We start from the raw sequence: 15,857 nt of genomic DNA, 5'->3' as shown, positions 1-15,857 counted from the left end.
GAGATTTCTATCTGTAAACCCGTCCCCTTACAGGATATCTTATGGATAACCTAGTGTATCTGATTCCTTTAAAGTGTGGGATAAACTAATAAGGTTATTTGGTGATTTTTCATTCCCACCGGTTTCACATCTCCACTTTTGCGGTCTCTACACTGATTCCTGACTTTGGTATAAGAAGTGGTATACTCAAGTTATTCTGCTGATGTAGGATCGATATGATAGTTCTTGTTTTAAATCCTTCCATCAGCTCCAGGAACAATTTTCTGTCCCTACACACAACTTTTATAAATCTTAATGTATTTCTCACTGGATTTCATCTAGCACGGTAATTTCACAGCCTTTATCCCCACCCCACCCCATATATGTCAACATTTTCTAATGTGTGCTCCAGAGGTGGAATCTCATGGTGGCATTGAACACTTCTGTCTTCCCTAGAGGAAAACAAATTTGCTTTGGGCCATATACAATTAGCGGTGACAACTGATGGTTTTCACCATCTCCCACAAAATCGGCCGATATCCGTTGCAAAATCGCCCAATTTTCACCGCCCCCCAAAAAAGGCGAAATCGGACATGATTCAACAAAAACCGGGCAAATGATTCAGACCAGGAGAGAGAAAAATGCAAAATCGCTATTTTTGCCTAAAACTGTGGGGATTTATTTTGGAAACCTTTGGAAATTTTCCCTAATGATAAATTACCCCAAACTTGTTGCGTACTTTGGCAAAAAACAACAGCGCACATTTTGGATGAAAAAAACTGTTGAAAATGGTTTTAACGTATTGGGTCTGAGTTTTTGGTGGGCGGTATGGATGCGGCAAATGTTTTAAACATCACACGCGGTCACAGCGGTTTTTAATGGTTTTTAAAATTGCATTTTTACGACCTGAAAATATACTTGTACCCATTTTAACACACCCCCAATTTATGTGGAACTAATTTCCTGGGAAAAAAACTGGCTTTCTATCATTTTCAACGATTTTTGATTTTTTTTTTTTTTTTTGTAACCCAGAATTTGTGCAGCCGTTTTTTGCCAAAGTACGCTACTTACCGCAAAATTCTGGGGTAATTTATGATATAGAGGGGGGGGGCTGTCCAAAGGGTTCTGAAGGAAATCCCCACATTTTTAGCCAAAAATAGGGATTTTGCATTGTTTTTTTTCTCCTGTTTTGAGATGGAGAGAACTTTTCGCCTGTTTGTCAGTCTATCCTATTATCGTGGGTGCAATAATATCGCAAGACAATTGGCAAAAATGGCTGATATCGCCGCTAACTGAATCCAAATGGGAAGAGGATCTTCATATTTCATTGACTAGTGATGATTGGGAATTGCTGTTCAAAAATATATTTACAATGTCTGAAACCTGGACTGTTATGGTACCTTGAGGAACTAGTTTATAAACACTCAAACTTAAGCTTTTTCTGTGCTTGTGGTAAGGGTTGTTTTCCAGAAGTGCACTCGGGAGCATGATCGGAATCGGTATGAAGTACCGCCGGACCTAAGCCAGACGGATGAAATACCGATGCCAGAAGGCCAGCACATGAAGATCTCGACTGAAGTAAGACCCCTAACCCTCCCGTAGGGGTGCCTAACTCTATCCTCCCCCCAGGGGTGGCTAAACCTAACTCCCCCTCCCCGCACCCTAAACCTACCCACCCAGGGGGGGAGCCTAAACCTAACCTACCCCCAGTGGTGCCTGACGCTAATCCTCCCTTCCCCTAGCCCAACCCTAACCCTCCCAGGGGGTGTCTAACCCTAAGTCCCCCGAGGAGTCCCTAAACCTGACCCTTACTCTCCAAATCCCCCCCCCCCCCCTCTCACTCGTGACTATCGGCTCCCAATGCCCGGCTTACCTACTTTCGGCATGCCGGGTGTCAAGATTTCGGCGTGGGGCTTATGATAGGCGTTGGTATTTAGACGCCTATCATTAGTCCCATGCTGGGATTTCACTGTCGGGAAGCCGGCGGTCGGCATTTCGACCGCTGACTTCCTGACTACATCCCGTATGATCTGTGAAGGTGTTCGCTTCGAGAGTTCTACAGCTGAGCCCTGAACACCCCTTCTTTAATTACTAATTTCCTTACACTTCTGGATTCTTTAAGATCCTCAGTTGTTGTTTAATTAAGTTAACGGTTTTCTTTTTCGTAAACCTCCCAATTCAAATGTGCATTGCTCCCCATTGTATTTTACAGTTTTTAAGCATCTCTATTTTATGCCTTTGCTTTCTTTTCTTTTGGTTTCCAAAAGACTACAGCTATGTTGGGTATCTTTTATATGCGTGATGATGTCATGTGATCTTCTGTAGTTCTTTTACATTCACAGGGGGGCAATTCAAATGTTTTGTGCGCCCCCTGCCGGGCAAGGAATTCAATTGTTTCTTCATTTAGATGCCCATTAGTATTTAATGTGGCTAAATGCATCAGGTTTAGCCGCGCAAAGTAGCTAAACCCGTCTAAAGAAGTGGTTAGGGCACCCAAACCACCGGACTTTGCACACATTTCTTCTCGCACCTCAGGAGGCTGCGATGAGAAATTTCCCCCAGCAGCTCTAGGTGTCCGAATAAACCAACAATTGAATTGCTCCATCAGGTACCTAATCTGCAGTTTAACCTGTGAGATGCATTTTTTTTTGTTTGCTGTGATATGTGGCAGTATATTATATAAAGCGGTTAGTCATGTATCTAATGAGCACTGCAGGTAGGACCCACGACCTCCTGTCCTACCTCTCACTGGCACCTGCCTCTGACACCACAGCCTCTCCGCTCCCCCAGCTAACTGGCATTAAAGTGTGATTCCTCTCCTTGCACGTTTGTCGATCCATCTGTAAGTACTGTAGTCTGTGTTTTATTGATTTTTCTATGCACAGGTTGCATTATATGTTAATTTTGTGACTCTAAATCTATCTTCTGGATAATGGGTAGCGTTCCCGCTAGGCTGTTTTAGCGGGGCGCGGCTCCCTGTCCTCCTTCTGGAGGGCAAAAAGCACCCTGCCCTCCAGGAGGAGGGCAAAAAGCGCCCTGCCCTAACAGCCTGCGGGAGCCGTTCTCACCCGCGGGACGCAGTGTCCCGCGGGTGGAGAAACATGCGGGGACCCGGTCACCGCCGGAGAATAGACGCCGGGCGCATGCGCCCGGCATCTATTCTCCCTGTCTGCAGGGCTTGGGGGCTGCCCGGCGTGTCCGTAAGTGCCGGGCACGCCCCCAAGAGTGACGAAAAGGCTACGCGTCTTATAGACACGCCCCCTTTTCCGATGGCCACGCCCCCTTCTCGGCTGCGCACGGACTTGCCCTCTCTAGCTCCGGCGCCCTGCCTGCTGCCGGAGCTAGAGGGAACACTAATGGGGATGTAGTTACCATGCCGGTGATAGAGATGCAGGCGCTCAGAATACCGACGCCAGAATTTCGACAGCAGTCGGAATCACTGAGACAGTCAATCCCAACCGCCGGCATCCTGGCGGTAAGTGTTAGGGGGAGGGTTAGGGCTAGGCATTAGGGGGGAGGTTTATGGTTAAGCTGTGGAAAAGGAATTTGGGGAAAGGGTTAGGTTAAGACACTTACCTAATTGGGTAGGAATTCTGCCTGTCGGGATGCTGCTGTCTGTATTCTGACCACCGGCATCCTGACCGCCGGGATCCCGTTCCTAACCCGGACAAAGATGGCCTTGTTTCTGTCTATTAATTTCTACTTATTGACAGCCCAGACTAAAGTTTAGGGCTTGCAGGAGCTTGGTCACCTTTTCCTCATACATAGGTGTCCTTTTCTCCAAGATATTAATAAATATATATTTTTTTGTTTTTATACAGTATTTTTTTTTTGTCTGCTGGACACCTCTTACGCACAAGGATGTGTACATATGGTCAACCTAATAGTATTTGAAAATATATTTTATGTTTGTTATATATATTTGACAATGTTTTACGATCAGACTTTATCTGCAAGCCAATATTATTCTCTGGAATCTACATTCTGAAAATGATTCCATAAACTGTTAAGCGATTGGAGGCTGCATTTTGTGTAGTGTGAATAAAGAAAAATTAATGGCCACCCAATGGAGCAATCCATTCAGTTGGACGCCCATTAATTATCGCTCTTGTCGCGCCCAAAAGCTGCATTTTGAGCTATGTAAGGACATTAAAGCCTGATTAGGGTGCCTAAACCACAGACTTTTCGCACATTTCTGCTCGCCACCTCAGGAGGCAACGAGCAGAAATATGTGCGCCTGCGGAACTCTTGCCTGGTTGGAACAACAATTGATTTGCTGCATCGTGTGCCCATTAGTTAAAGCTGCAATAAAAACCATTGACATCCCCCCTTACACTTGAAGGATAAGACATGATTAAATCTCTATTCCTTTCTCGTATGAACATAGCCAGAATCAAGCATTTGTTTCCCTGATAAGATCGTCTTGTATGCATTTGTGTTATTACACTTTGATACGTTTAGTACCCGTACTCCGTAAGATGGCAGATTTGTTCTGATTTTTTTTTTTTTCTAATTTAAAGCCATTCATCTTCAGGGTTCGATGTATTTGAAGCTGCAACTGATTCCATATATTTCCACTTGCTCAATTCAATCCACAGTTAAAGTATTATGAACAGCAACTATAAACGCCAATTATTCATATGGGTCCCAAACGTATAGCTTTGTGGATCCTCTAAAAACCTTCAAAAACAGACTAGTGGTTTACCAGTTTACTCGAGCAAGTTCATTAATGCACTCCTAATTTTAGCGTTAAACTGCCCGGGAGCTATTCAATAGCTGCACTTATCGTGGATTTCTGCTCACACCCTCCTGAGGTGCGAGCAGAAATCTGTGTAAAGTAGGGCTTTAAGTCTGGTCACAAGTATCTTATCTGCAGCTTTCCCCACACTTATCATAGGAGAAGTTGCTTAATCCCATGCATTCTGGCATGAAAAAGGCGCTGTCTCAGGAATTAATGGACTAGCTCCCAGGCACTTAGCTCCTAGGCTAACAATTGAATCACCCCCTAAAGGTTGTAAAGAAAAAAAAATTATGCTTTATACATTTCTAAACTTTGATTAGTATTTTGTATTGAACAATGGTAACAACTGTAAACCACCTTGATCTTAACTAAATTGCTTTAACTGTATATTCACACTCTAACATCATATGTTATGCTTAAAATTAAGATTTTTATTAAAATAAAGCAAGTTTAGTATTCTAAAGTTACGCTATAAACAAGTTGATTTGTCTGGCGAAATTCAATAGTTTTCTCATGCCCGCAGCTCCCATTCAAATTGTTTGTACCGCTGGGCGTTAGTGTCTTGGGTGCCTATCATATTTCACAGATATTGCACCCAAAATGCAGGGGATTGGCAGTGTAAAATGCCTAATCCCGTCTGAAAGTCGGGTGCAATGCGTTTAAGGCACCCAAAGCCCTAATTTGGTCAGCATTATGCTCACATCTCAGGAAGCTTATGAACAGAAGTCTGTGATAATTAATGGGTTCCTGTGGCACTCACCCACAGCATTACAAACAAGTGAATATCTCTCATAGCTACGGGCGGCCAAAAACAATTGAATTCCCCCCCTTTGAATTTAATAGTAGCAATAGGTGTTCTAAGGGATTGTTCACATACAGCATCAGAAATTGCATTTCTAAACAAAACCTTGTTTAATAGCAGCGTTTTCACTAAGCTACCCTAACCATAGTGTACCATGTATTTAATGAATAATAAATCTCCATTGTATTTTACAAAGTGTCCATATTTCTAAATGCTGCTGGCTATGACAGAATTGATGGAAGAAAACCTGTGGTAGAACGTGTGTATATGTGTCCATTCACTTACATTATTTTTGGACTGTGTGGCAGTCAGAAAATATGGGATTTGGTGTATGGCAGAAGTTCCCAAACGCGGTCCTCAAGGTACCCCCCTTTAGGGTGCCTTGAGGGCTGAGTTTGGGAACCTCTGGTATTTGCTAAATAAATTCTGGACCAGTGCTGTACTTTGTAGTGGACGGAGGATGAGTGTAATGACCCAGGGCTCAACCTCAGGACAGCCAGAGAACAGATAAGCTATTGGTACCAATTGAGTAGTCAAAGGGTACAAGCAGGAAGATGGTACTCTAATAAACTGTCATCAAAAGGGCAAATATTCCTAGTTTGTATACAGTGCCTTGCAAAAGTATTCACCCCCTTCGCATTTTTCATGTTTTTTTGCCTCACAACCTGAAATTAAAATGGATTGTGTGAAGGTGTGCATCATTTCATTCACAGAACATGCCTACAGCTGTGAAGTTGTGTTTTTTTATATTGTGAATCAAACAACATTTAGGACAACATAACAGAAAACTTCAGCGTGCATAACTATTCACCCCCCTAAAGTCAGTACTTTGTTGAGCCACCTTTTGCGGCAATTACAGCTGCAAGTCGCTTTGGATAAGTTTCTATGAGCTTGTCACACCTTGCCCCTGGGATTTTTGCCATTCCTCAAGGCAAAACTGCTCCAAATCCTTCATGTTGGAATGGTTTCCGCTTGTGAACAGCAATCTTCAACTCTGACCACAGATTCTCAATAGGATTGAGATCTGGGCTCTAACTAGGCCATTCCAATACATTTAAATGTTTCCCCTTAAACCACTCGAGTGTTGCTTTAGCAGTATGCTTTGGGTCATTGTCCTGCTGGAAGGTGAACCTCTGTCCCAGTCTCAAATCACAGGCAGACTGAAACAGGTTTTGCGCAAGAATATCCCTGTATTTAGCACCATCCATCTTTCCCTGGACTCAAATCAGTTTCCCAGTCCCTGCTGCTGAAAAACATCCCCACAGCATGATGCTGCCACCGCCATGTTCACTGTGGGGATGGTGTTCTTGGGGTGATGGGATGTGTTGGGTTTACACCAGACATAGCGTTTTCCTTGGTGGCCAAAAAGTTCAATTTTAGTCTAATCTGACCAGAGCACCTTCCTCCATACATTGGGGAGTCGCCCACATGCCTTTTAGCAAACTCAAATCGTGTCTTCTTACTTTTATCACTAAGTAATGGCTTTTTTCTGCCCACTCTTCCATAAAGCACAGCTCTATGGAGTGTACAGCTTATTGTGGTCACATGCACAGATACACCAGTCTCTGCTGTGGAACTCTGCAGCTCCTTCAGGGTTACCTTTGGTCTCTGTGCTGCCTCTCTGATTAATTGCCCTCCTTGCCTGGTCTGTGAGGTTTGGTGGGCGGCCCTCTCTTGGCAGGTTTGTTGTGGTACCATGTAATTTCCAGTTGATGATGATGGATTTGATGGTGCTCCGGGGGATCATCAAAGATTTGGATATTTCTCTATAACCCAACTCAGAATTGTACTTCTCAACAACTTTGTCCCTGACTTGTTTGGAGAGCTCCTTGGTCTTCATGGTGTGATGCCTCTTGCTTAGTGGTGTTGCAGCCTCTGTGGCCTTTCAGAAAAGGTGTGTTTACACTGACAGATCATGTGACACTTAGATTTCACGCAGGTGGACTTCATTTCACTACTTATGTGACCTCTGAAGGTAATTGGTTGCACCAGAACTTTTGAGGGGCTTCGTAGCAAAGGGAGTGATTACATACACATGCCAATTTTCAGAATTTTATTTATAAAGAATATATATATATATATATATATATATATATATATATATATATATATATATATATAATTTTTTTTTTTTTTTTTCTCATTTCACTTCACCAAATTAGTCTATTTTGTGTAGATGCATTACATAAAATTCAGATTAAAAAAATAAATAACAGGTTGTAATGTAACAAAAATGGTAAATAGCCAAGGGTAGTGAATACTTTTGCAAGGCACTGTATCACTTTCACAGCATGTCATGTTTTTAGGATTTCTGTCTGAGGAAGCAGGCGGGCTAATTACTGATCCAGCAAATAAATGAACTCATTTGTGCATGATTAAATCCTCAAACATGACCTGCTGGGGATACCTGGGGTCTGATGTTGAGAACCCCTGGCTGTGAGGATACACACAATAGGACTTGCAGAGTTCCCTTTATTCAGGGGAGGGCACCACATTAGAATATAACATTTGTTGGGGGTAGTCACTGTTGTTCCTCTGACACTGGTACATTACAAACATCCAGGTACAAACCATATTGTGAGGCAGTTAAGGGACAAACTTTTAACATACCAGTATCTATAAATGAATAAATCCCAGGCACATCATCTATTTCAAATGATCCTTTATATTATTTCTTCTTTATAGGAGCTGCTTTTTCTTGCTAAGCGTCAGAGAAATAATTCAGAAGAAAAGGAACAGCCTGTGAGCAAACCGGCAGCAGCAGCAGCAGCTACGTCGGAATCTGAGACCTCAGACAGTGATGATGAAGTGAGTATTACCAGGTTAAGGTTAATGGAGCATACACTCGGTCAGATTTGTCAGATGAACGATTGAACGATTTGAACGATTTTACCAAAGTTTTGAACGATTGAACGATTTTTGACTGCATTAAAATGAATGGAATCGTCCAAGTCTGACTGCAAACACATCAGATGTCAGATATCGTTATCTGACAAATGGGAATGCGCATTGTAGATCGTCCATCGTTCAGGCATGTCAGATATGTCAGATTTTCTACTTCAGGGTCCATAGGGTATCCACAGGATACCTTGGGGTATAGGTGTGACGTCAGTCGCAGGGCACCAAAGAGTTAAGCTTTCAGCCTCCCAGGATGCACTAGGTCCCCCTCCTATACCCCGCCCCCGGGCCAAGGCACCTCAGTTTAGTTTGGTGCCCGGCCGGAGTCGGGTGCACCTGTTGGAGTGGGGGCTAGAAGAGCCCCTGAAGCTTTTTCTTCATGCAGCTGTGGCTGCACATCTGGATGAACAGCATGGACAGTCAGTCCTGACGTCCATGCTGTCTTCCCTACACCCCGCCGGTACCAGAACGCCGGTACTGATCCGGGGATGCTGGTGGGCGTCTGGGGTCACAGCTAGCGGTGACCCCAGATGCTCCGGACCATGGCCGGATTCAAGGGGGACAGAGGTAAGCAGCGGGGTCCCGCGGTGGGTCCCCGCTGATCACATGGTCCTAAGTCCCCAGGCAGGGGGCTCCCTGGGGACTGGCTGCAGCGTGGAGCCAGGCGACCAACCTGCGCTTCCACTACCCCCTGGGACAGCGGACCGCAGCAGAGCGGTAGCGCTGCGGCGTCCCAGGGGTTAAATGCATGCCAGGGGAGCGCGCCTTCCCTGTCTCACAGCCGGCGCCTCCCCCGCTGCACACAGCCCTCTCTGCACTGTGCTGACTGGTCCTGTGTCAGCGCTCCTCCCCCAGGCCAGCTTCTCTCTGCTCCTCGGCGGCCATCTTCTCTGCAACGCATGGTGAACGCTGCTGGAAGTCTGGAAGGAAGCATTGTGGTCTGGGTCCCCCCGCATACCTCTCCTCCGCTGTGGCTCAGGTCTGTGTATGCAGCGCTGTGTCCTACCAGGCCCTGTGTCTGTGTAGTTGAGTGATCAGCGCTGTTAGTGCAGGAATTGTTATTTCTCTGCATTGTATGTGACTGTGCTAGCGCTGCCTGTAACTATTCTTCTCTAAACTGTCAGCTTTATTACTGTCCCTGTTCTTTCTGCTAAAGCCCTTGCGGTGCGGTGCTGCAGGGTGGTCTCTCGCCTATTTAATACTTAATTGGTGAGAGAGGTCACATACGTGGTGCCATCATGTCTGAAAGTGATTTTCCCCTCCGGCTACAGTGTACCACGTGCAAAGTACCGTTAGCGGAGGGGGAGGGTAGCGCGGAGGGCCTTTGCCGGCAGTGTTTGTCCATGGCGCGGCCTATTACGGTTACAGCACCGGTACAGGAGCCGCCCTGGGCTTGTTTCGCTCAGGCGTTAACAGCTTTAGTGGGCCAGTTAGCTCCGCAGCCCGCGTTTACTCCGAGGGGTTTGTCCCAGCAGTCTGTGGTGTCGTCACCCATGCAGGGGTTCCCACGACAATTGGTGGTACCCCACAGTCTCCCTATTTCCCCACTCCCGGGTTCTCAGGAGTCAGCGTGGGTTAACTCCCTGACGAGTTCTGTACAGCACTTGTCGGATGTGTTGCAAGGGGAGTCTGTGATGCGGCCTCATAAAAGGCCGGTGGCGTCTCTGTCCGCTCCTTATGAGGATGACGAAGGGACGTCTGATGATGGGGAGATTCGTGATCCTTACGATCAGGAACCTCTCCATACTAAGGACGCTGATGCTAAGTCCAAAGTATATATTCCTGGACTTATTCGGGCGGTCCGCACAGCCTTGGTGATTGAGGACGAAGTTCCCCCAGCGGCTAAATCTAAGTATGCCTTTTTCAAAGATGTGAAGGGCGATGCCACAGTCTTTCCTCTTTCGGGTCAGTTGGTGGACCATTTAGAGGAGGCGTGGAAACAACCTGGCAAAAGATACCAGCCGCAGAGACGCCTGGCGGTGGCTTATCCGTTCGCGGATAATTATTTTGCTAAGTGGGAATCCCCTCCACAGGTGGATTCTCACGTGACCCGTCTTGTCCGTAGTGCCACATTGCCGATGCCATCCATGTCCTCCCTTAAGGATGCTACGGACCGCAAGGTAGAAATCTGCCTGAAGTCCGCTTATTCCCTTGCAGGGGGGGCAGCACGGCCGGCTATGGCCATTTGCTGGGTTGCCAGAGCGATGGAGCGCTGGGCGGATTCATTAGAGGCTTCTTTTGAATCCGACTGTCCGGCCGAACAGGCGGAGTTGATTGGCAATCTCCGTGATTCGGCCACCTACATCAACGAGGCGGCTCTAGACATTAGTACTCTGGTGTCTAGAATTTCTTCAGCAGCGGTAGCTGCTCGTCGCACCTTGTGGCTGCGATCCTGGAAGGCGGACGCAGATTCCAAGAAAGGTCTGGAAGCGTTGCCGTTTACCGGAGAAGTTCTCTTCGGTCCGGATCTGGATAAGATTGTGGCCACGCTGGCGGCAGCCAAATCTGCTTGTCTCCCGTCGGCCGCTGCTCCTTCTGGTTCGGGACCATCGTCCTTTCGGTCATCTAGGGCCCAGGGCAGGCCCAAACCACAGTCGTTTCCTCGACAGGCTGGCCCTAAGAAATCGGTCAAGCCCCGGAAGCAGGCATGGAGTACCAGACGTCCGGCCCCCAAGCCAGATGACAAGCCTGCGGCCTGACGCTCCGGGCCTCCCTTTGGGGGATCCCAGGGTGGGAGACCGCCTGCTACAGTTCGCCCAGTGTTGGTCGACCACTACGACAGACACTTGGGTTCTGGAGGTGGTTTCCCACGGATACGCCCTCTCCTTCCGGCACAGACCCCCGGCTCGCTTCTTCACCACGGGTCTCCCATCAGACCGGAACAAGGCTACGGAGCTGCGGAAGGTATTGCACACTATGCTCCAGGCTGGAGTTATAGTGGCGGTTCCATTCTCCCAGAGGGGCCAGGGTTTCTATTCAAATCTATTTTTGGTACAGAAACCCAATGGGTCATATCGTCCGATTCTCAACCTCAAAGCACTCAACAAGTCTTTGCGGGTCCCGAAGTTTCGGATGGAGACCCTACGGTCCATCATTCTGGCGCTGGAACCTGGGGACTACTTGGTGTCATTGGACATACAGGACGCTTACCTGCATGTCCCTATTCTTTGGCGCCATCAACAGTTCCTCAGGTTTGCAATCCGCAGCGACCACTTCCAGTTTCGGGCGTTACCTTTTGGCCTGGCAACAGCACCACGTGTTTTCACCAAGGTGATGGCGGTCATGGCGGCTTCTCTGCGGCTGCAGGGAGTCCGCATGTTGCCGTATTTGGACGACCTGTTATTGGTGGCAGGATCTCCAGAGCTCCTGTTACGCCACTTGGACCTGACCATTGCACTGCTGCAACGGCACGGCTGGCTAATCAACTGGCAGAAGTCCACTCTAATCCCGTCTCGGAGGATTCTGCATCTTGGAGCCTTATTGGACTCGGGACAGCAAAGGATCTTCGTGACGGAGGACAAGATCTCTGCTTTACAGTCAAGGGTGCGCAGTTGCCTGCACAGCCGCCGGGTGTCCTTACACTCGGCGATGAGGTTACTGGGCTCCATGGTGTCGGTGTTCGACATGGTGGAATACGCTCAGTTTCACTCCAGACCTCTGCAGCACCTGATCCTGTCCAAGTGGAACGGGCTGACTCAGTCTCTGAAGTCCCAGATGGTTGTGCTCACCCAGGAGGTTCGCCTGTCCCTTACGTGGTGGTTACAGACGACCCACCTCAACAAGGGACGTCCGTTCTGGGTTCCAAATTGGGTCCTGTTGACAACGGACGCCAGTCTTCGGGCTGGGGAGCAGTTTCGGGTCCACACTTGTTCCAGGGCAGGTGGACGCTGACAGAAGCGGAGCTTCCAATAAATATCTTGGAACTCCGTGCGGTCTTCAATGCTCTCCAGCAGGCACAGCGGTTTCTCCAGGGTCGCCCGGTGCAGGTCCAGTCGGACAACGCTACCACCGTGGCCTACATAAACAGGCAAGGAGGAACTCGCAGTCGGGCGGCTCTCGTAGAGGTCTCTCGGATCCTGGTTTGGGCGGAGCGCAATCTTCCGGCCATATCAGCGGTCTTCATCCCGGGAGTGCTCAATTGGGAGGCGGACTTTCTAAGTCGCCAGGACGTTCATCCGGGGGAATGGTCCCTGCACCCAGACGTTTTTCAACTACTGGTGGACAGGTGGGGTCTTCCAGAAATCGACCTCATGGCGTCCCGGCACAACAACAAGTTGCCGGTGTACGGGTCTCGCACAAGAGACGAAGGGGCGTCTCTGGTGGATGCTCTGTCCGTCCGGTGGACGTTCCGGTTCGCATACCTGTTCCCTCCGGTCTCCCTTCTTCCACGGGTAATCCGGAAATTCAAACAGGAAGGAGGGACGCTCCTGTTGATAGCTCCCGCGTGGCCCAGACGGCACTGGTTCTCAGACCTTCAGGGTCTGTCCGTGGACATTCCTCTGCGGTTGCCGCTACGACCGGACCTTCTGTCTCAGGGTCCTTGCCTTCACCCGGACCTGACTCGGCTGTCTTTGACGGCGTGGCTGTTGAGACGGCCATGCTGAGGTCCCGGGGGTTTTCCAGCTCTGTGGTGCGTACCATGTTACGAGCTCGGAAACCGTCTTCCGCGAGGATATACCATCGCGTGTGGCATACGTTCTTCCAGTGGTGTCGACCGAGAGGTTATGCACCGCGGGAGTTTCGTCTGTCTCGGATTCTCGCCTTCCTGCAAGCGGGACTAGATCATGGGCTTCGCCTTGCTTCTTTGAAGGTACAGGTTTCGGCCCTATCTGTCTGGTTTCACCGTAGGATTGCTACAATCCCGGATGTGCGCACCTTTATGCAGGGTGTTCTCCGCATTCAGCCGCCCTTTGTTCCACCTGTGGCGCCTTGGGATTTGGCTGTGGTCCTGAGGGCTCTCCAAGGACCGCCGTTTGAACCACTGGGCTCAGTGGATCTTAAATGGCTAACAGCTAAGACTGTTTTCCTTCTGGCCATTGCTTCGGCCAGACGTGTTTCTGAGTTAGGGGCTCTTTCTTGTAGACCCCCTTTCTTGGTTTTTTATGGGAACAGGGCAGTGCTCCGCACTCGGCCCGAGTTTCTTCCCAAAGTTGTTTCCCAGTTTCATGTTAACGAGGAAATAGTTGTTCCGGCCTTTAACTCACCAGGTCTTTCCGTGGGTGAGGCCTCTTTGGATGTTGTGCGGGCCTTAAGGACTTATGTTGACCGCACTTCTTCGTTTAGGAAGTCGGACGCTTTGTTTGTCCTCTTTGGCTTCCGTAAAAAGGGTTGGCCTGCTTCAAAGCAAACTTTGGCAGCCTGGATCCGTATGGCTATTTCTGAAGCTTATCTTCATGAAGGCCTACCGGTCCCTCCTTCTCTGAAGGCTCATTCCACTAGGTCTGTGGGTCCTTCGTGGGCAGCTCGACGTGGTGCCTCGGCAGTTCAGATCTGCAAGGCTGCTACGTGGTCTTCTGTCCATACCTTCGTGAGGTATTACAGGTTTGACACCTTCGCCTCTCAGGATGCTTCCTTCGGGCGGCGGATTCTCCTTTCTGCACAGGAGCGTCCCCACCCTTAAAGGATACTGCTTTGGGACATCCCCAAGGTATCCTGTGGATACCCTATGGACCCTGAAGTAGAAAATATGAGATATGGTAAGAACTTACCCTTGTTATCTCTATTTCTACGAAGTCCATAGGGTTCCACAGGACTCCCGCCCTGTCGCACCTGTGCTGCAGATGGGCTTTGCTCTGGTCACCGGTTTTCCGTCTCCCTCTGGTGAGAATGTGATTCTTGTATGTGTCCAGATCTTTGTTCTCTCTCTTCCTTCTCCTCCTCCGGCCTATGGCTTGGTAACTAACTGAGGTGCCTTGGCCCGGGGGCGGGGTATAGGAGGGGGACCTAGTGCTTCCTGGGAGGCTGAAAGCTTAACTCTTTGGTGCCCTGCGACTGACGTCACACCTATACCCCAAGGTATCCTGTGGAACCCTATGGACTTCGTAGAAATAGAGATAACAAGGGTAAGTTCTTACCATATCTCATATTTTCCTTCAGATATGAACGACTGAACAATTTTTAAATCGTTATCGTTCATATCTGAAGGAAAAATCTGACCGTGTGTATGCACCTTAAGCTAAACCTCAGTTTGTTTCACATTTATGATGATGGTATTTACTACTTTTAACTCTTAACTAGTTCTTGTATTTAACCATATTCTATCTAATCATAGTCCGCAATCCAATGAAGTTAGTTATTCTAGGCCAGGGTTGGGGAACCTTTTTTCTGCCGAGGGCCATTATGATATATCAAACATTATCCATGTGCCCGGTGTAGGCCATTCCCCCTGCATGTGACGTTATATAGGGCAGGGCCACAATCGCCGGTGATGACAGCAATGCCCGGAGCATCCTGAGGATGCTCCAGGGAGCTGTAAGGGCAGCGGTGTGACCGTCTGAAGTGTCCTAAGGACACTCCAGGTGGCACTGCTGCATAGATTCTGGCTGCGTTGTGCCATTCTAGACACCCTGCTAGCCAGATGAGGCTAGCAGAATAGAGCTCCAAGGGCCAGGCCAAATGATCCCGCGGGCCTTATGCGGCCCCCGGGCCTGAGGTTCCCCATCCCTGTTCTATTCCAATATGTGTTTTTTTTTCCCGTGAGGGACTGATGGTGTGCCTTAGCAATTTTAAAATCTTGTTCACTTGAGAGAGGTTGAAAATCACTGTTCTAAACAGTAGCAGAAAAAAATGTGAAATGTACTTGGTTATTATGGTTCATTACATTTTTATGGCTAGTTTCGCCAACCTATGGTTTCAGAAATGGCTTTACTTCCCTTGCATAGCTTAGTGTTTCCCTCATTATCATTGGTATCTGTGTGCCAATGGTTGCTACTTATTATTTATAAGCAGAGTTTAAAAACAAATAGGTAAATAAATGTTTGCCTGCATTGTAGCAGTTTCCATATATTTAGTCCAAGGTGGCAACTCCACTAGGAAAGGCAGTGTCCAGCAAATGTTTCACTGAGGTCTCACTGCCACACTGCCCCACACTATGTTCTCCTATGACAGTGCTGCAGTCACCGAAATAGGTCCGGACGCCCGATACCCACTTACTGGCACTTTGCGAGCTGAATGGAAGAGGCGTACTGATTGAATGTATTAGGCACACATTTCTCTGTGACAGCGCAACATCCTGCCCACCCCCTGTATGTGGAGGTGCACTTACTGGTTTTTGTCTACCTAATGCTTAGCCCAGAGTTTTCCAAACTCCGTCATTACAGTCAAACTTTTAAGGATATCCATGCTTCAGTCCAGATGGTTAAATTAAATTGACTGAGGGACTAATTAAGTCAACTGTGCTCAAGCATGGATATCCTTAAAACCTGAACCGTAATGGCG

The 15,857-nt window shown here is 48.0% G+C and overlaps 1 protein-coding gene across 1 annotated transcript in view; it reads left to right on the top strand.

The window, feature by feature from the left end:
• LOC148517072 (RNA polymerase-associated protein RTF1 homolog) overlaps window positions 1-15,857 on the top strand; it is a 134,856-nt gene that overhangs the window by 9,636 nt on the left and 109,363 nt on the right. Inside the window, exon 2 of the mRNA XM_088479167.1 lies at window positions 8,208-8,330. Coding sequence (XP_088335293.1) covers window positions 8,208-8,330 — 123 coding nt within the window. The remainder of the gene's footprint in view (window positions 1-8,207; window positions 8,331-15,857) is intronic.

The sequence above is a fragment of the Taudactylus pleione genome, unplaced genomic scaffold, assembly GCF_031769625.1.
Source record: "Taudactylus pleione unplaced genomic scaffold, aTauple2 ptg000227l, whole genome shotgun sequence".
NCBI lineage: Eukaryota > Metazoa > Chordata > Amphibia > Anura > Myobatrachidae > Taudactylus > Taudactylus pleione.
The sequence above is the reverse complement of the archived record's forward strand: the minus strand, read 5'-3'. Positions and strand labels throughout refer to the sequence as shown.